This window comes from Bombina bombina, chromosome 7 (genome assembly GCF_027579735.1).
Source record: "Bombina bombina isolate aBomBom1 chromosome 7, aBomBom1.pri, whole genome shotgun sequence".
In the NCBI taxonomy this organism is placed as follows: Eukaryota; Metazoa; Chordata; class Amphibia; order Anura; family Bombinatoridae; genus Bombina; species Bombina bombina.
In genome coordinates, this window is record NC_069505.1 from 83443089 (window position 1) to 83463999 (window position 20911).

Consider the following 20911-nt stretch of genomic DNA (forward strand, 5'->3'; position numbering starts at 1 on the left):
ACAGGACTTACTTGTTAATCCACTTTAATGTAACATTAAAGTGGATTAACAAGTAAGTCCTGTGGAGTGCACTTTCTTTCAGCCTATTTATACATATTGTTTGTGCACCCAAGGCAGCTGTTTGACAAGGTTGGAGTGCACTTTGTATTCAAATTTATCTACGATATATAGATAGATAGATGATAGATAGATAATTGTAAATATATATATATATATATATATATATTTATTTATATATATTTATATATATACACATAGGGATATCTATTTAAAAAATGCTTGGAACAATTGGAGTGTGAAATATTTACACTAAATAGATAGTTAAAACCTTATTTAAAGAAACATGAAACCCAAACTTTTTATTTCATGATTAAGGTAGAAAATACAATTTAAAACAACTTTCCATTTACTTTTATTATCAAATTTGCTTTATTCCCTTGGTATTTGTTAAAGGAGCAGCAAATCACTACTGGTTTCTAACTGAACACGTGGGCTAACCAATACAAATCTGTATATATGCAACCACTAATCAGCAGCTAGAACCTAGGTTTTTTGCTGCTCCTGGGCTTTCATAGATAAACCTCTCAGCAAAGGATAACAAGCAAATGTAAAGTGAAAAGTTGTTTAACCCCTTAATAACAACTGACGTACCAGGTACATCATGCAAAAACTAACTGTTAATGACAATAGACGTACCTGGTACGTCAGTTGTCTAACAGAGTGCTGGAATCGATCGTAATCACTTCCAGCAGCTCTCAGGGTATTGCAGTGATGCCTCGATATGGAGGCATCCTGCAATACCTTTTTACAAGCCTCCGATGCATAGAGAGACACTCTGTGGCCCTCTCTGCACCGGTAGCGATAGTGCCGTTTGTTACTTCATTGGTGGGTGGGAGCGTAGCAGGGAGGCGGCCCATTGCTACCCGGCATCTACCTGTAAGTTCAATGTGCACGCCGGGTGCCGGGAGCGTGTGGGGGGCCTGCGGGGCGCGTGTGCGTGTGCAAGGGCGCGTGCGCATTAGCCACTGACACCAATGAAAAAAAGTTAAAAAAAAGTTAACGTTTTAAAAAAATTAAATATAAAACAATCTGGGAGGGGGGCTGCTACACTACAGAAAAGTTTGAATATACTGTTTTTGGGGCAAACTGGGTATACCATGAAATATACCAAAATGGGCCTAGATCAATACTTGGGGTTGTCTACTACACTACACTAAAGTTAAAATTAACCCTACAAGCTACCTACATGCTCCCTAATTAACCCCTTCAGTATAAAACACGTGTAGTGCTCAGCAGCATTTAGCGGCCTTCTAATTACCAAAAAGCAACCCCAAAGCCATATATGTCCGCTATTTCTGAACAAAGGGGATCCCAGAGAAGCATTTACAACCATTTATGCCATAATTGCAGAAGCTGTTTGTAAATAATTTCAGTGGGAAACCTAAAGTTTGTGACAAAATGTGTGAAAAAGTTAACTTTTTTTTTTTATTTGATCGCATTTGACGGTGAAATGGTGGCATGAAATAAACCAAAATGGGCCTAGATCAATACTTTGGGTTGTCTTCTAAAAAAACATATGTATATGTCAAGGGATATTCAGGTATTCCTGACAGATATCAGTGTTCCAATGTAACTAGCGCTAATTTTGAAAAAAAAGTGGTTTGGAAATAGCAAAGTGCTACTTGTATTTATGGCCCTATAACTTGCAAAAAAAGCAAAGAACATGTAAACATTGGGTATTTCTAAACTCAGGACAAAATTTAGAAACTATTTAGCATGGATGTTTTTTGGTGGTTGTAGATGTGTAACAGATTTTGAGGATCAAAGTTAGAAAAAGTGTGTTTTTTTCCATTTTTTCCTCATATTTTAAATTTTTTTTATAGTAAATTATAAGATATGATGAAAATAATGTTATCTTTAGAAAGTCCATTTAATGTTGAGAAAAACGGTATATAATATGTGTGGGTACAGTAAATGAGTAAGAGTAAAATTACAGCTAAACACAAACACTGCAGAAATGTAAAAATAGCCCTTGTCCTATTAATTTATTATTATTATTACTATTAAAATTAATGAATGGTCTGGTCATTAAGGGGTTCAAATTGTATGCTCTGTCTAAATCATGAAAGAAAATGTTTGGGTTTCATTTCCCTTTAAATATAAATATTGCATAAATATGCTTTTACATGTTTTCATCTACTTAACTGCAAAGGGCTCCAAAGCACTTATATACATGTCTATATATGTTTGTACATATGTATCTATGTGTTTATATGTGTATATATGTCTGTAACTATATATATATATATATATTTATATATATATATATATATATATATATACATATAAACTCATAAATACATTGGTATATATATATATGTATGTATGTATAACACCTGAGATTCCCTATATTTGAGCCCATTTAACTTTTGTGTGCAATATTTTTTTTGGAATAATTTTTTATTAGTGTAACTATACTTTGTAATATGTTTTTGATGTGTTTTCTGCAACTTTTTAGTTTTGCGAAACAGTTAACCAGAGAAGTCGAGGTAATCCTTCTAGCATAAATCACCATTGCGCTCAAGTGATCACGTTTACTTTCAACTCTCAACACAAGCGATAAGCCAGATGAGCTCAAACACCCACGATAAACTTCAACGCAAACGTTGGTGCCCCACTCATAATCTGGCCCCATAGCAGCTTAGAAGTCTTACATTTTATTGTAAGGGCTGAATACAATTAGATTTACAGCTTTCATACGGGTTACCCTTAATTAGAAGGCTCATTTGCATTAAGAAATTATGTGATTGATTTTTATATTGTATTTTAAGGATTTGTTTGCGTGTTTGTGTTTATCGCTGCAGTTTCTCTATAAGAATACATATACCTGCAGCATATATACGTATCATACTGTATATCCATTTTTTATCAGCATATAATTAGATGATTATTAGACATGTGCAATTGGTTTCAGCCGAATTTCGTTTTCGGATGAATTTTGGCCGATTCGGAGATTCAAATGAATCTGAATTTCTGAATCGGCTCGGCACCGTAACTAAAATCCTGAAAAACTCAGAAAATGAATAAATCATTTTCCGAAATTTTAAAATCCATTCTTTATTCATATTCGGAATTTTTCATTGTTCTAATCTAAACCACAGTTCCCCGACATCACTGACACTACCTAAATCACTAAATAAAGATATTCACCCCTAAACCGCCATTCCCCTACATCGCCGACACTAACTAAACCTATTATCCACTAAACCGCAGTTCCCCAACATAGCTCAAATAACTAAACCTATTAACCCCTAAACCACAGTTCTCAAACATCGCCAACAGTAGCTAAACCTATTAACCCCTAAACCACAGTTCCCCCGACATCGCCGACACTAACTAAAACACTAAATAAACCTATTAATCCCTAAACCGCTGTTCCCAAACATCGCCAACACTAACTAAACCTATTAACCCCTAAATCTCCTGCCCCCACATCGTAACAACTTAAATTAAACTTTTAACCCCTAAACCTAACACCCCCTAATTTTAACATAATTACAAAAGACCCACAGTAAAGTTACAATTATTAACTAGCTACCTATTTATAAATAAATACAAACTTGCCTGTGAAATAAAAATAAAACCTAAGCTAGCTACAATATAACTATTTACTAACTACCTAGTTAAAATAAATACAAACTTACCTGTGAAATAAAAATAAAACCTAAGCTTACATTAATAAAACCTAACATTACTAAAAATAATAAAACCTAACATTACTAAAAATATAAAACCTAAGATTACTAAAAAAATAAAACTACAATTACAAAGAATAATAAACACTAAAATTACAAAAAAATAAAAAAACTAACATTACAGAAAATAATAAACAAAATTATTCAAAATAATAAAAATTATTCCTATTCTAATACCCTGTTTAAAAAAAACCCCAAAAAACCCCACCCCAAAATAAAAAAAAACCTAATCTATAATAAACTACCAAGGGCCCTTTATAGGGCCTTTTCTAAGGCATTGCCCTAAAGTTAACAGCTCTTTTGCAAACACTTAAAAACAAACACCCCCTAACATTACAAACCCCCACCCCCCCAAAGTCACAAATTAAAAAAAAACTAAAACATCTAGAATGCTCAGCTGTTTAGCAGTTACATATACAAAACATCATGATCATTTTAAGCTATAAAACAAATATAACCACTGTTTTAATGTCATTTTTTAATGAACAAAGAACAATCAGCTAGATTACAAGTTTTGCGTTATTTTTGAAAAAGCAGCGTTATGGGTTATAACGCTGCTTTTTCACTACCGCTGCTATTACGAGTCTTGTCCAAAAAGCTGTACCGCACACTTTTTTTGCTGTAATGCAAATCAACTTACGCAATTTGCGTAAAGTCTTTTTTCAATGGGACTTCCATAGCACCGATATTACAAGCTTTTTCTGGGAGGCCAAAAAGTGAGCAGTACAGCCTATACCGCAAGATTTGTAACGCAATCTAAAGTCAGTAGTTATGAGTTTTATGCTACAAAGCTGTAGCATAAAACTCATAACTAAAGTTTTAAAAAGTACACTAACACCCATAAACTACATATTAACCCCTAAACCGAGGCCCTCCCGCATCGCAAACACTAAAATAAAATTATTAACCCCTAATCTGCCGCTCCGGACATTGTAGCCACTAGAATAAACATATTAAGCCCTAAACCACTCTCGCATTGCAAACACTTGTTAAATATTATTAACCCCTAATTTGCCACCCTAACATCGTGCCACCTACCTATATTTATTAACCACTAATCTGCCGCCCCCAACGTCGCCACCACTATACTAAATTTATTAACCCCTAAACCTAGCCCTAAGTCTAACCCTAACACCCACTAACTTAAATATAATTAAAATAAATCTAAATAAAACCTACTAATAATAACTAAATAATTCTTATTTAAAACTAAATACTTACCTGTACAATATAACTAATAGTTGCATTGTATCTAGCTTAGGGTTTATTTTTATTTCATAGGCAAGTTTGTATTTATTTTAACTAGGTAGAATAGTTACTAAATAAAATAAATACAAATGTACCTGTAAAATAAAACCTAACCTGAATTACACTAACACCTCACCTTACACTACAATACATTCAATTACCTAAATTAAATACAATTAACTAAATTAAATACAATTACCTAAATTAAAAAACAAACAAACACTAAATTACACAAAATAAAAAAAGAAATTATCAGATATTTAAACTAATTACACCTAATCTAATAGCCCTATCAAAATGAAAAAGCCCACTCAAAATAAATAAAAAAACCCTAGCCTAAACTAAACTACCAATAGCCCTTAAAAGGGCCTTTTGCGGGGCATTGCCCCAAAGAAATCAGCTCTTTTACCTGTAAAAAAAAATACAAACAACCCCCCAACAGTAAAACCCACCACCCACACAATCAACCCCCCAAATAAAATCCTAACTAAAAAAAACTAAGCTCCCCATAGCCCTGAAAAGGGCATTTGGATGGGAATTGCCCTTAAAAGGGCATTTAGATCTTTTGCAGCCCAAACCCTAACCTAAAAATAAAACCCACCAAATAAACCCTTAAAAAAACCTAACACTAACCCCCAGAGATCCACTTACAGTTTTGAAGACCAGACATCCATCCTCAATGAAGCTGGGAGAAGTCTTCATCCAAGCGGCAAGAAGTCCTCAATGAAGCCTGGAGAAGTCTTCATCCAAGCCGGCAGAAGTGGTCCTCCAGACGGGCAGAAGTCTTCATCCAGACGGCATCTTCTATCTTCATCCATCCGGCACGGAGCGGCTCCATCTTCAAGACATCCAGCGTGGAGCATCCTCTTCTTCCGACGACTAAAAACGAATGAAGGTTGCTTTAAGTGACGTCATCCAAGATGGCGTCCCTTGAATTCTAATTGGCTGATAGAATTCTATCAGCCAATCGGAATTAAAGGTGAAAAAATCCTATTGGCTGATGCAATTAGCCAATAGGATTGAGCTTCAATCCTACTGGCTGATCCAATCAGACAATAGGATTGAGCTTGCATTATATTGGCTGTTCCAATCAGCCAATAGAATGCAAGCTCAATCCTATTGGCTGATTGGATCAGCCAATAGGATTGAAGTTCAATCCTATTGGCTGATTGCATCAGCCAATAGGATTTTTTCAACCTTAATTCCGATTGTCTGATAAAATTCTATCAGCCAATCGGAATCTAAGTGACGCAATCTTGGATTTTTTCACCTTTAATTCCAATTGGCTGATAGAATTCTATCAGCCAATCAGAATTCAAGGGACGCCAACTTGGATAACGTCACTTAAAGGAACCTTCAATTGGAATTAAAGGTGAAAAAATCCAAGATTGCGTCACTTAGATTCCGATTGGCTGATAGAATTTTATCAGACAATCGGAATTAAGGTTGAAAAAATCCTATTGGCTGATGCAATTAGCCAATAGGATTGAGCTTCAATCCTACTGGCTGATCCAATCAGACAATAGGATTGAGCTTGCATTATATTGGCTGTTCCAATCAGCCAATAGAATGCAAGCTCAATCCTATTGGCTGATTGGATCAGCCAATAGGATTGAAGTTCAATCCTATTGGCTGATTGCATCAGCCAATAGGATTTTTTCAACCTTAATTCCGATTGTCTGATAAAATTCTATCAGCCAATCGGAATCTAAGTGACGCAATCTTGGATTTTTTCACCTTTAATTCCAATTGGCTGATAGAATTCTATCAGCCAATCAGAATTCAAGGGACGCCAACTTGGATAACGTCACTTAAAGGAACCTTCATTCTTTGTTAGTCATAGGAAGAAGAGGATGCTCCGCGCCGGATGTCTTGAAGATGGATCCGCTCTTTGCCGGATGGATGAAGATAAAAGATGCCGTCTGGATGAAGACTTCTGCCTGTCTGGAGGACCATTCTGACGGTTTGGATGAAGACTTCTCCCGGCTTCATTGAGGACTTATTGCCACTTGGATGAAGACTTCTGCTGGCTTCGTTGAGGATGGATGTCCGGTCTTCACAACTGTAAGTGAATCTTCGGGGGTTAGTGTTAGATTTTTTAAGGGTTTATTGGGTGGGTTTTATTTTTAGATTAGGGGTTTTGGCTGCAAAAGAACTAAATGCCCTTTTAAGGGCAATGCCCATCCAAATTCCCTTTTCAGGGCAATGGGGAGCTTAGGTTTTTTTTAGTAAGTATTTTATTTGGGTGGTTGGTTGTATGGGTGGTGGGTTTTACTGTTGGGGGCTTGTTTGTATTTTTTTACAGGTAAAAGAGCTGATTTCTTTGGGGCAATGCCCCGCAAAAGGCCCTTTTATGGGCTATTGGTAGTTTAGTTTAGGCTAGGTTTTTTTTTTTTTTTTTTTTTTTTTTTTTTTATTTTGATAGGGCAATTAGATTAGGTTTAATTAGTTTAAATATCTGATAATTTCTTTTTTTTTTTGTAATTTAGTTAATTGTATTTCATTTAGTTAACTGTATTTAATTTAGGTAATTTATTTAATTGTAGTGTAAGGTTAGGTGTTAGTGTAATTCAGGTTAGGTGTTATTTTACAGGTAAATTTGTATTTATTTTATCTAGGTAGTTTGTAAATAGTTAATAACTATTTAGTAACTATTCTACCTAGTTAAAATAAATACAAACTTACCTGTAAAATAAAAATAAAAACTAAGCTAGATACAATGTAACTATTAGTTATATTGTAGCTAGCTTAGGGTTTATTTTACAGGTAAGTATTTAGTTTTAAATAGGAATTTTTATTTACATTTATTTTAATTATATTTAAGTAAGTGGGTGTTAGGGCTAGGGTTAGACTTAGGTTTAGGGGTTAATACATTTAGTATAGTGGTGGCGACGTTGGGGGTGGCAGATTATGGGTCAATAATATTTAACTAGTGTTTGCAATGCATGAGGGCGGCAGTTTAGGGGTTAAAATGTTTAGTATAGTGGTGGCGATGTCCAGAGCGGCAGATTAGGAGTTAATTAGTATAATGTAGGTGTTGGCAATGTCGGGGGCGGCAGATTAGGGGTTAATAAGTGTAAGATTAGGGGTGTTTAGACTCTGGGTTCATGTTAGGGTGTTAGGTGTAAACATAAATTTTGTTTCCCCTTAGGAATCAATGGGGCTGCATTATGGAGCTTTTTTGCAGGTGTTAGCCTCTTTTTCAGCCGGCTCTCCCCATTGATGTCTATGGGGAAATTGTGCATGAGCAAATAAAAACAGCTCACCGCAGCTTTCAGCAGGTTTTTGTAAACCTGTAATATCAGTGCTGTAGGGAAGTGAGCGGTGACAATAACATGCAAGTTAGCACTGCTCCCCTCATAATGCAAAACTCATAATCTAGCATGTTTTTAAATAATTCAAGCTGTCCTGAAAGATAAACCTTTTCTTAAGAGACCCTGCAATCAAAGCATAGCATTGTTGATATGGTAAACCAAGGTCAATTGAATCAAATAAATTAAATCAAGGCAGATGCATACTAATAGGTTATAATTCTTTAAAAGTATTATGTTCTTATAATACTAAAGAATCTATTAATGTATCACTCAAATTTAAAGGGGCGTGTAAGTGAGATATTTAAGATAATTTATAGTGATCCTTTACTTTTCAAAGCTTATTTTTTATTTGGTAAATTGTTTCACTGCATTCAGAAAATGTGAATTCACGTGACCTTTGTCATATGCTCCCCAGTTTGAGTGCACTGAAAATTTCACCATAAAAGCAGAAATAATATTTATTACAACTTTGTAAAGAGAATAGGAAAGGCACCTCAAAAATGCCTTTGGTTTTAAGTAAATTACAGTGCAAGTTAAACAAAGTGCAAGAAAACATTTTCAGAGTCCTAAACTCTCCTACATATTGCAGGACCTTCACGGGTCATACATTGACCCTAGACAAATAGGATGATCTTCTTGGAATCATTTTGAAGTAATCAATTACTCCAGACTAGTCATCAGAAGTCATCCTGAAAAATGCTTAAAGGCCAAAATATTTAAATGAGTCTAGATTCATTCACTGGCTGTTCATGCATGTGAAGTAATAAGTAAGATAATCTGCTAATGATTCTGAAGTCATCACCCAAAATGTTTTACCTTACCTGATGACTTCTGATGATGTACAAATGACTTCTAAAGTCTCTAAAGTAATCATGTTTGTCTTGGATCCAACTGTGATTCACATGAACACACCCATGGCACATTCATGGCACCTCCCCTCTGGTAATGGCTGCCCACAAAACAAATGTGGGCCACTGCCCTGTAGTTTCCCTCACCTTCCTGTCCTGGAAAATCTCTGGGAAATACTGTGAGGTATACATTTTACTTATTTGTAATATTTACTTATAGTAATACAGCATAATGCCTTGCCCCTGTCATTGCATTTTTAGTCTCCATTTTGAAACCTCCAAAAATAAATCACATAATGTCATTCATACAGATGCTACTGTAAGACAATGTCATTTTAAAAATAAATAAATAAATAAACAAACAGACCTTTCTATTGATTACCTCACAATATTTTTTTAAATATTTTCTTTGACAAACCTATTAAAAATTCTATGTTAGGGGTAGATTTATTAATGGTCGAGCTAACATGATTCGCTGTAGTGAATAATGTCCGCTCAACTTCGCTAAATGCCGTCAGCATATGCTGTCGGTATTTAACATTGCACAAGCATTTCTGGTGAAATGCTTGTGCAATGCCACCCCCTGCTCACTTTGCGGCCAATCGGTCACGAGCAGGGGCTTCTTAACTTCCATTTCTGCAGACCCGAAACAAAGGTGCGTTGATGCAGCATCCGTTGCTTAATAAATCGACCCCTTAGTCTTAAACAATAATAAAATAATAAATAATTGTATTATTGCATGAATGCTTGTCAAATAGCTCTTTTTATGTTTGACCACTCTTGAAAAAGAGATCTGGGACCGTTGAAACATGGTGAGTTTTTTACTGAACTATTTTTTAAATTTATTTTATATAATAAATTATCAACAATGGAGCTGAGTTGTACTCAAATAAATCATCTGTGACAGCTATCTCCAGTTAGTACAATCCATTTAGGGCTCTTGTATCTATGTACAGTGTACACTATGTTAGCTGTCTTCCCCCCAAGGTTGTGGGCCATCTAACATTTCATTCTTGGCTATGGAGAAGATATTGTACTAAACTGCTTTTAAGTTTAGATATGAAGGTCAGTGGAAAAGAATACACCTTGTTGTCTATTTCTGCTCCATTTAGGTGATTGGATCATACTCAAACCATCATTGTTTAGTGACAGCTTGATATTTGCTGGTCACTAAATAACAATGGATTTATCATCATGACTAGCCATTAGCTAATTTGTGACTCAAGTCTCTATAACATTGGTTATATCATTTTTTGTATATATGTATAATAATGAACTATAACCTTCCCACTGCTTATCAACTAAACTTTCAATTTTGTTTCACAAATCAACCTAACTGTACCCCCTCCACTACATGATAATTACAGAGTTTGGTGGCACTTAGCAATAAATGATGATAATACTAATACATATAATACAAATAATGATTATAATAATAATAGTAATAATAATACAAATATTAATAATTATAATAATAACAAAGATTATTAATAATGCTTGAGTGATAGGACACATAACTTATGATGTATTCTGTAGTGTGTAAACAATAACGAGGATTAAGTCTTTATGATCCTATTCCTTGCTGAACAAATGTACATCCACTAAAATGTAGATATAAGGCTGCCATATATCCTTTTTTGGAATCTTGTATGATGGCTTGTTACCCCCTACTGGTAGCAAAACAGCTATGTACACCAGTTGCCATTAGTCAGTCCCATAGAAGCTATGTTTTTGTATTAACCCTATTTCAGGTTTCCAACAAGCATTTACTGAATTATTAAAATGCTCTAACAATCTAGATCATTTGAATTATTGCAATAGAATATCCCTTTAATAAAGTAAAAACATCAGCTAAATAGAATACACTATATGCACTGGCATTCTTAGAATAAACCTGAAGCGGTACTGTTTCAGAGATCTCAGTGTTCAGCAAAAGCAGCATTTATTTAAGTTATGGGTGGAGATAAAAATATGAGATTAAAATCCTTCATTTCATAAATGTAAGGGGAATATAATTATTGCACATGCAATTAGAACAGCTAGGCAAGTATCCCTGCTTGCTTTACCCACAAATTACAGTGTATACATTGTTACCAATGCACCAGCGGATTCTTGGTAATATATGCAAATTAGATGTGTAACAATTTAGGATTTTTGCTTCCGATACCGTGTTAAAACACAGCAAACAATTTGACAGAATATTTTTACATAGCATTATTAAAGGGACTTTATACCCAAATGTTGAAGCACTTGAAACTGATGCAGCATAGCTGTAAAAAGCTGACTAGAAAATATCACACAAATATTTCAATGTAAAAAAAGAAGATATTTTACCTCAAATTTCCTAAGTATTCACAACCCATTGTAAAGAGATTTTAAGCAGCAAGTCAGGATGCTTGTCCCAGGACAAGTTAGGGAGTGTGCATAGTAATGTGTTGGCACAGTCATGTTATTTTCCTATTCAGTTTAAGTAAGTTCTATTAAATCAGTGAAATCACAGCAAAGGCAAAGCATTAACTCAGCACTGCTGAAGCAGATTGATTATTGTTGTTTTTTTTTTTCTTCACCAACTTGCAGCTGCATAGCAGCTGAAGTATAACTGTCTACAAAGCACTTTGAGGTAAAATATCTTGCTTTTTTAGATAGAGATGGTCATGTGATATGTTTTTGTCATTTTATTTTTTCAGTTATGCTGTATCACTTTCAAGTGATTTAGTATATGAGTATTATGTCCCTTTAAATAACACCAAGCCATATGGATTAATAAAAAGCTGAAGTACATTGTGTACATGCTTTATATGGTACAATGACTTACAGTGCCATCTGTCTTATGACAAATGTTTATCACCACAATATTGTCCTCATCTCCAGGATTGTTAATAATGTACTCAACTTTGGACATCGGAAACAATGAAATAAAAGATCTGGAACAATATGCAGGTAACAAAGGAGTTTTACATACCTGCTTCTTCTCTTCTGCCAATATTACCACTATTTGTCAGATAACCTACCTTATATTTTTATTAAAGGAAACACAATAATTAGTTCATACTTACACATATAACACTGGAATCCACAAGTAGTGTTAAAGGGACAGAAAAGTCATAATTAGACCTAACATATGATTTTAAACAACTTTCCTATTTAGTTCTAATTAGCTTCCATCTCTTGTTATCATTTGCTGAAAGATTTATCTAGGAAAGCTCAGGAGCAGCAAAAAACCTAGGTTCTAGCTGCCGATTGGTGGCTGCATATTTATATATATATATATATATAAATATATATATATAAATATATATATATATATATATATATATATATATATATATATATATATATATATATATATATATATATATATATATATATAGTAAAGCAAATAGTGTCAGCACTTGTAGATAAAAAAATTCCACTTTATTGAGGTAACAAACAAAGTTAAAAACAGCAGCGACGTTTCGAGTCAACACAGACCCTTACTCATGCTATGGATTGTGGTAAATCACCTTCTTATATAGCACCTGTGTATTAATTAGCTTAATTTATCTGTATACATTCTAATCTCCATTTTGGATTTTTACCCCCTAACGGGTCAGAATGTTTAGCAGTAATCATATATGTATATATATATAATCATATATGTATATATATATATATATATATATATATATATATATATATATATATATATATATATATATATATATATATATATACATAGAAACATAGAATTTGACGGTAGATAAGAACCAAAAAGGCCCATCAAGTCTACCCATATTGCATGTTACTTTTTCCTTAGGATAGCCTTATGCATGTCCCAGGCATTTTTGAATTCCTTTACAGTCTTTGTGTTTACCACCTCAAATGGAAGTTTATTCCATGAATCCACCACCCTTTCTGTAAAAAAATGCTTCCTCAAATTTCTCCTGAATCTACTACCCTCTAACTTTAGATTGTGACCCCTTGTTTTGGCATTTATTTTTTTTGTGAAATATGCTTTCAGCTTCTATTTTATTAAGTCCCTTCATATATTTGAAGGTTTCTATCATGTCACCTCTTTCCCTTCTATCCTCTAAACTAAACATATTTAGATCATAGAGTCTTTCTTTGTACGTTTTATATTTTAGACCATGTACCATTTTAGTAGCCCTCCTTTGGACAGCTTCTAGTTTATTTATATCTTTCTGAAGATATGGTCTTCAGAACTGTACACAGTATTCCATATTTGGTCTAACTAATGATCTGTAAAGTGGCATAAGAAGTGAACCTTGTTATTTCTGCTACTAAAACCTCTTCCAATGCAACCAAGCATTTGACTGGCCTTGCTGGCTGCACTGCGGCATTGTGTACCAAATTTTAAATCATCTGAAATAATAATTCCCAAATCCATTTCTTCTTTAATTACAGTCAGTAATGTACCATTGAGACTATAATTGGCCTTTGGGTTTTTGGATCCTATATGCATAATTTTGCTCTTGGTAATATTAAATTTCAGATCCCATTTATTTGACCAGTCCTCTAGTTTATTAATATCACAGTTCATTTGATCAACTCTTCCTGGAACATCTACCCTGTTACAAATTTTTGTATCATCAGCAAACAAGCAAACCTTCCCCTTAAGCCCACTTCCAATATCATTTATGAACATGTTAAACATAACAGGCCCAAGAACTGACCCTTGGGGAACACCACTAGTAACTGATGCCTCATTTGAATGTACTCCATTAATTGAAACCCTCTGTCGTCTATCTTTAAGCCAGCATTCTACCCACTTAACAATCTTAGCATCTATTCCAAGGCAATACATTTTGTGAATAAGTTTGTTGTGTGGGACGGTGTCAAATGCTTTGCTTAAGTCTAGATATGCAACATCTACGGCTCCTCCCTGGTCTATTATTTTAGTTACATGGTCAAAGAAATCAATTAGATTAGTCAGGCATGATCTTCCAGCAGTGAAACCATGCTGCCCTTTGTCTTCTAAGTTGTTTGTCTGAATGAACAAAGAGTTTCAATTAATTTCCCTGCAATTGAGGTCAAACTGACTGGCCTATAGTTAGCAGAATCTTCCCTACTACCCTTTTTATGAAGAGGGACTACATTGGCAATTTTCCAGTCTTTTGGAACAACTCCTGTTAGAAGTGACTGATTAAATAAATCAGCTAATGGAGTAGCTATTACGGATCAAAGTTCTCTTAGAACCCTTGGATGAATTTTATCTGGACCCACAGACTTATTAACTTTTATTTTTGATAAATCCCTTGAAACCTCTTTGTCTGTAAAAAGAAAAGTACTACTCACATTATTATTTACAGTAACATCCCTTAATAGAATTTCACTATCTTTACCATCTGTTGTAAAGACTGAACACAAGTAATCATTTAAACAATTTGCTATTTGTTTATCTTCTTCCACTACTCTATCCTCATTCTTGAGTCTAACTATCCCTCTGTTAGTTTTTCTCTTTTCACTGATATATCTAAAGAAGGTTTTGTCACCGTTTTTTACAGATTGTGCTATTTTCTCTTATGCATCAGCTTTAGCCTTTCTGATTAACTGCTTTGTCATCTTTTGATGGGTTCTCCATTTTTCTTTATCCTCTTCTAAGCCAGTGAGTTTGAATTTTTCATAGACTGTCTTTTTGTCTTAACTGCATGTGCTACGTCTTTTGAAAACCAGATTGGTTTTCTTTTTCTTTTACTTTTACAAACAAGCCTAATACAGTGTTTAGTTGCATCTAGAATAGCATTTTTAAAATATTCCCACTGTTCTTGTTCTCCTGTAATCTGTGCCATCCCTTTTAGGGATTCATCTAGGTATCTGCCCATGTAAGAAAAATCAGTTGATCTAAAGTCTAAGACTTTTGTTTTACTATGGTTGCTTAGTACCTTTGCCTGAATATTAAACCATACAGACTGATGATCACTAGAGCCTAAGTTCTCACCCACAGACACCTCAGATACTATATCACTGTTTGTAAGTACTAAATTGAATATAGTTCCTTTTCGTGTTGGTTCTTTTACTAGTTGCTCAAGAGATTCCCCTTGTAAAGATTCCAGGATATATTTACTTCTAGTTGATTTGGCAACAGGTGCTTCCCAGTCTACATCAGGCATATTAAAGTCCCCCACTACAATAACATTGCCCTTCATTGTAATTTCATCAATTAATAAATTGTCTGATGCTTCATCCTGTAATGGTGGTCTATATACTACTCCTATTCTAAACACCTGTTTCCCTTCAGTTTCTATAGTTACCCAAACACTTTCTACATTGTCATTTTTTTCTACAATTTCAGTTACTTTAATATTGTCTTTCACGTACAGAGCAACTCCGCCCCCTTTTTTACCTACTCTATTTTTTTTAAACAAGATGTAACCAGGTATGACTGTTTCCCAGTCGTGAGAGTCATTGTACCATGTCTCTGTTATAGCTACTAAATCCAATTTATCTTGAATCATTATTGCAGTAAGTACAGGTAATTTACTTACTAAACTGTGAGCATTTGTGCACATTGCACGTAGAATATTTCTAGAATTCTCAAATCCTTTTGCATGGTCAATACAACCCCTGCCTACATTATTCAAAGTCTTAAATAAACAAGAATCTAAAATTTGATTGACTGTCTTGGCATGTTCTGGGGGACAGATGGGTATATTAACTCTGTCCCCTTTCATTAGTTTAAATTGCTACTAATAAAGTCTTTAAATTCTTTACTCAAAACTCCTGTCCCTTTAATATCCAGATGCAAACCATCCTTCTTATACAAGCTGCTATCAAGCCAAACAGGGTTTTGATGGCTAACAAAACCATAGCTTCTCTCCCTACACCACCTCTCTTACCAAGAGTTAAATTCTATAATACGCTACATTCTTCCTTCTTCCTGTCCATACACAGGTAAAACAGCAGAAAAGGACACAGATGCAGCCACATGATCTTAACAACTTCCTAGTTTAAAAAACTCCTTTTGCACAGCAACAACATCATTTCTAGCCAGATCATTTGTACCTAGGTGAACAATAACATCTAACTCACTGTCTTTTCTAGCTGCTTTAACAATTCTTGAAATACGATTTAAATCTCTGTGAGCGGTAGAACCTGGAAGACATCTAACCTGTCTCAAATTACCATTATCATCATCTATCTGTACATTTCTTAAAATGGAGTCACCTATTAACAAGGTCTTACAGAAATTTACATTTGCAGATCTTACCTTGGATTTCTTGTTTGCAGATTCAGACACCAGAAACTCAGACCTCCCTGTTACACTGTCAGAAGTAGTAGCAGTTGTGCTCTCTTCTTCACAGATGCCAGCAGTAATAGCAGCATAAGAGTTTTTCAAAGGCAGAGGATGAGGAGTATGCCTTTGTTCTACTGTTCTTACCCTTCCTGTGACAAAAGTTGTCCATCTTGTCCGCTTGTCATTGGATCACCCCATGTGTTCATTTAGAAACCAGTAGTGAATTGCTGCTCCTTAAACAAATGATACCAAGAGAATGAAACCAATTTGATAAAAGAAGTAAACTGGAAAGTAGTTTTAAATTATATGTTCTACTTAAATCATGAAAGAAAAATGTTGGGTTTCATGTCCCTTTAAGGCAGGGATGGGGAACCTTGACCCTCTAGATGTTTCAGAACTACATTTCCCATGATGCTCAACTGCACTTCAGAGTGTCTCAGCATCACGGGTAATTAAGTTCTGAAACATCAGGAGTGCCAAGGTTTCCCATCCCTGCTTTAAAGGGACACTGAACCCAATTTTTTTCTTTTGTGATTTAGATAGAGCATGCAATTTTAAGCAACTTTCTAATTTACTCCTATTATCAATTTTTCTTAGTTCTCTTGCTATCTTTATTTGAAAAAGAAGTAATCTAAGCTTTTTTTGGGTTCAGAACTCTGGACAGCACTTTTTTATTGGTGGATGAATTTATCCACCAATCAGCAAGAACAACCCAGGTTGTTCACCAAAAATGGGCCGGCATCTAAACTTACATTCTCACATTTCTGTAATACTCCTGACCAATATAAAATTGGTTTTGTTGCTCTTGTGTTTTAAGTCTCAGCAAAATGGTTATATTTACTAAGATCATAAACTGTGAGCTAATTAGTAACAAATACAGTAATGAATGACACTGGAAAAGAAACAACGTGTGTTTATTATAACACAGGTTTCCTATGAGCAGTGTTAGAATAGCAGTCTCAAGTTTCTGCTTAATGACTTGGTTAGAGGTATAATGTTCAGCAGGAATAATCACTTCAACAAGTTGTAACAGGTGTTTCAATAGTATCGCAAACAAACTTCACACACTTTCACTGGAATAAAATATTTACAAGTCCCACACATTCTTTCACATCCTTTTGGAAGCATATATGAATATAACTGGTTGATCAGTCACAGGTTAGTACGAATAGTGCTTACGAGTTCTTAGAGGATTTATCGGCATATAATCTTACCACTTCAGTCTCTAAGTAAGCGATCACAGTACCTTTGTCTTGGGAGGAATATACCTGATGTGAGAAAAGATCCGGAGGTTTGTTTGTCCGACAGCGTGTGGAGAAGTGAGAAGCCGGTGAGAGTGTGACTTACTTCCGGTTGCGGTTAGGATGATCCGATACACAGCTGATGCTGGAATCTCACACAGAGCTAAATATTGCGGCTGCAAAAAAGGCTGAATAGCTGAATGTGATAAAGGTTTGATTTGAATAAACCTCAAGGTGTAAAACCTAGTAAAGGTTATAACAAGCTGAATAATTCAAAGGTTAAATAAACAGAGACCTGGTCTTAAGAACTATGAATATAAAGCTAAACTCTTAACAGAGCAGGCTTAAACAAAGTACATCAATTAACAGGCAGTTTGAATATGGCAATGTGAGGTTTAAATAGGGTTTGGCTTTTGGTAGGAGGGATCAGTCCTTAAAGGTATATTACATCTCCCCCCCGTTAAGGAATCACCCCCGGTGATTCAGGGTGAGGTTTAGATGGGTAACGGAGATGAAAACGCCTAAGGAGTCTTGGAGCGTTAATCTCCGAGTGATGTTGCCAAGAATTCTCTTCTGGTCCATAACCCTTCCATTGAATCAGATATTCCAATCTCCTTCTCCTAATGCGAGAATCTAGGATTCTTTCTACCTCAAACTCTTCTTGATTGTTTAGGAGTATGGGAGGAGGAACTGTCAAATCTAATCTGTTTCGGTCTGAAGTATACGGTTTTAATAATGAGACATGAAATGTATTATGTATTTTGTAATGTTGTGGTAGCTTTAATCTCACTGCATTAGGATTGATGATTTTGTCAATTGAAAAAGGTCCTATATACTGATTAGCTAATTTTTTACTTGGTATCTGTAACCTTAGATATTTAGTAGAAAGAAGTACCTGATCACCTAACTTATAGTCTGGTGAGGGTCTGTGTCTTTGGTCATAATAATGTTTTTGTCTGTCTTTAGCTTGAACGAGGTGTGCCTTTATTTGTTCTAATCGATCTTGTAAGGTATTGAGATAAGTTGTAGCACCTGGAGAATTGACTGGAGTATTTGAAAGAGTGATTGATGTGGGGTGATAACCATATGTGGCAAAAAATGGGGACATCTTTGTTGAAGAGGATAGAGAGTTATTGTATGAAAATTCTGCCAAAGGGAGGTATGTTACCCAATCATCTTGTAAATGTGTAATATAACACCTGAGGTACTGTTCTAATGTTTGATTTAATCGTTCGGTTAACCCATTGGTTTGTGGGTGGAATGCTGTTGAGTATCGTGTGTCAATCTTTAGTGACTTACAGAGTGATCTCCAGAAAGCGGAGGTGAATTGAGTACCCCTGTCAGTTATAATGGTGGATGGTAAACCATGTAGGCGAACAATAGCTCTAATGAATGCTTTTGCTGTTATAAAGGCACTAGGAAGAGCCTTTAAAGGTGTGAAGTGAGCTAATTTGGTTAATTGATCCACTACAACAAATATTGTATTATAATGTTGTGAATCTGGTAAATCAACAATGAAGTCCATGGATATGGTACTCCATGGTCTATCAGGAATCGGCAGTGACGTCAGGTAACCTATAGGTTTCCTATGCTCAGCCTTGTTTCTGGCACAGACATCACAGCCTATGACGTAGTCAGAAAAAGTCTTTTCCATATGAGGCCACCAAAAGTTCCTTTTAGTTAACTCAATGGTCTTTTGGATTCCTGTATGTCCAGATAATACATTGTCATGGGTATTGTTCAATATGAGTTGTCGTTGAGACTCAGGAATGAATAATCTTCCATTATGGTAAAATAATCCTGTTGTTGAATCCTTAACGCACTCTGGTGGTATTGAAGTCTCATCTTTCAGAGCTGATAATATTTCAGTCTCTAAACCAGTGAGTGCTCCCAAAAATTTTTCTTCTGGTATAATTGGTGTTGAGATGTGTTGTGGCAAACTGGAATCAAACTGTCTTGATAAAGCGTCAGCTTTCGCATTTGCACTTCCTGGTCGGTATGTTATTTAAAAATTGAACCGATCCATAAAAAGTGCCCATCTTACTTGACGGGAAGAAAGTGTCTTGTTAGTCCTTAAGTATTCTAGGTTCTTATGATCGGTATAAATCAGAAAGGGTTCTTTAGTTCCTTCTAAGAGGTGTCGCCAATGTTCTAGTGAACGTTTTATAGCTAGTAACTCTTTGTCACCAATAGAATAATTACTTTCTGCTGGTAAGAAAGTCTTTGAATAGAAAGCAATGGGATGAATCAGTTTGGTGTCCCTGTTCTGTTGTGATAATACTGCTCCAATTCCAGAATTGGATGCATCTACTTCCAATATGAATGCTTGATTGTAGTCTGGTAAAGTTAAAACTGGTGCTGAGGTGAAAAGCTCTTTTAGCTTAGTAAAAGCTTCTTGGGACTCTTTTGTCCAACAGAATTTATGATTGCTACTAGTTAGTTGAGATAGTGGTTTTACAACTGAGGAAAACCCTTTGATAAATTTCCTGTAAAAATTTGCAAACCCCAGAAACCTCTGGAGTGAGCGTGTGGTAGTGGGTTTTGGCCATTCTATAATAGCCTGAATCTTTTGTTGATCCATCTCAATCTTGTTGGGTTTTAGAATATAACCCAGGAATTTTATTTCTGATGTATGAAAGATACATTTTTCTAACTTAGCGTATAACTTATTTTGTCTAAGTCTAGTTAAAACCCAACAAACGTGTTTCTCATGTTCAGCCATATTTTTTTAATATATTAAGATATCATCCAAATAGATTATGACGCAAACATCTGTGAGATCGTGGAATATCTCATTTATGAAATGCTGGAAGGTTGCCGGAGCATTGCATAATCCGAAGGGCATAACGTTATATTGGAACAATCCGTATCTGGTGCGGAAAGCAGTCTTCCACTCATCACCCTTCTTGATACGGATTAGATTATAAGCTCCTTTTAAATCCAGTTTTGAAAATACAGTGGCCCCCGTAAGTCTTTCTAGTAACTCAGGGATTAAAGGGAGTGGATATCGGTTCTTTACTGTGATCTTATTTAGAGCTCTGTAGTCGATAATTGGACGTAAAGTTCCATCTTTGTTTTTTACAAAGAATATCCCAGCCGCTGCTGGAGAGGTTGAATGAGTAATGAAACCCTTTCTCAGATTATCATCCAAATAGGTACGTAAATCTTGGAGCTCATTTTGGTTCATTGGATACATTTTGCCATGAGGTATTTGTGATCCTGGAATAATGTCAATGGGGCAGTCAAATGCTCTATGTGGAGGCAAATTTTC

The 20911-nt window shown here is 35.1% G+C and overlaps 1 protein-coding gene across 1 annotated transcript in view; it reads left to right on the forward strand.

The window, feature by feature from the left end:
• LOC128636237 (mucin-5AC-like) overlaps positions 1-2875 on the forward strand; it is a 196490-nt gene extending 193615 nt beyond the window's left edge. Inside the window, 1 exon segment of the mRNA XM_053689276.1 lies at positions 2832-2875. Coding sequence (XP_053545251.1) covers positions 2832-2875 — 44 coding nt within the window.
• Positions 2876-20911: the final 18036 nt, after the last annotated feature.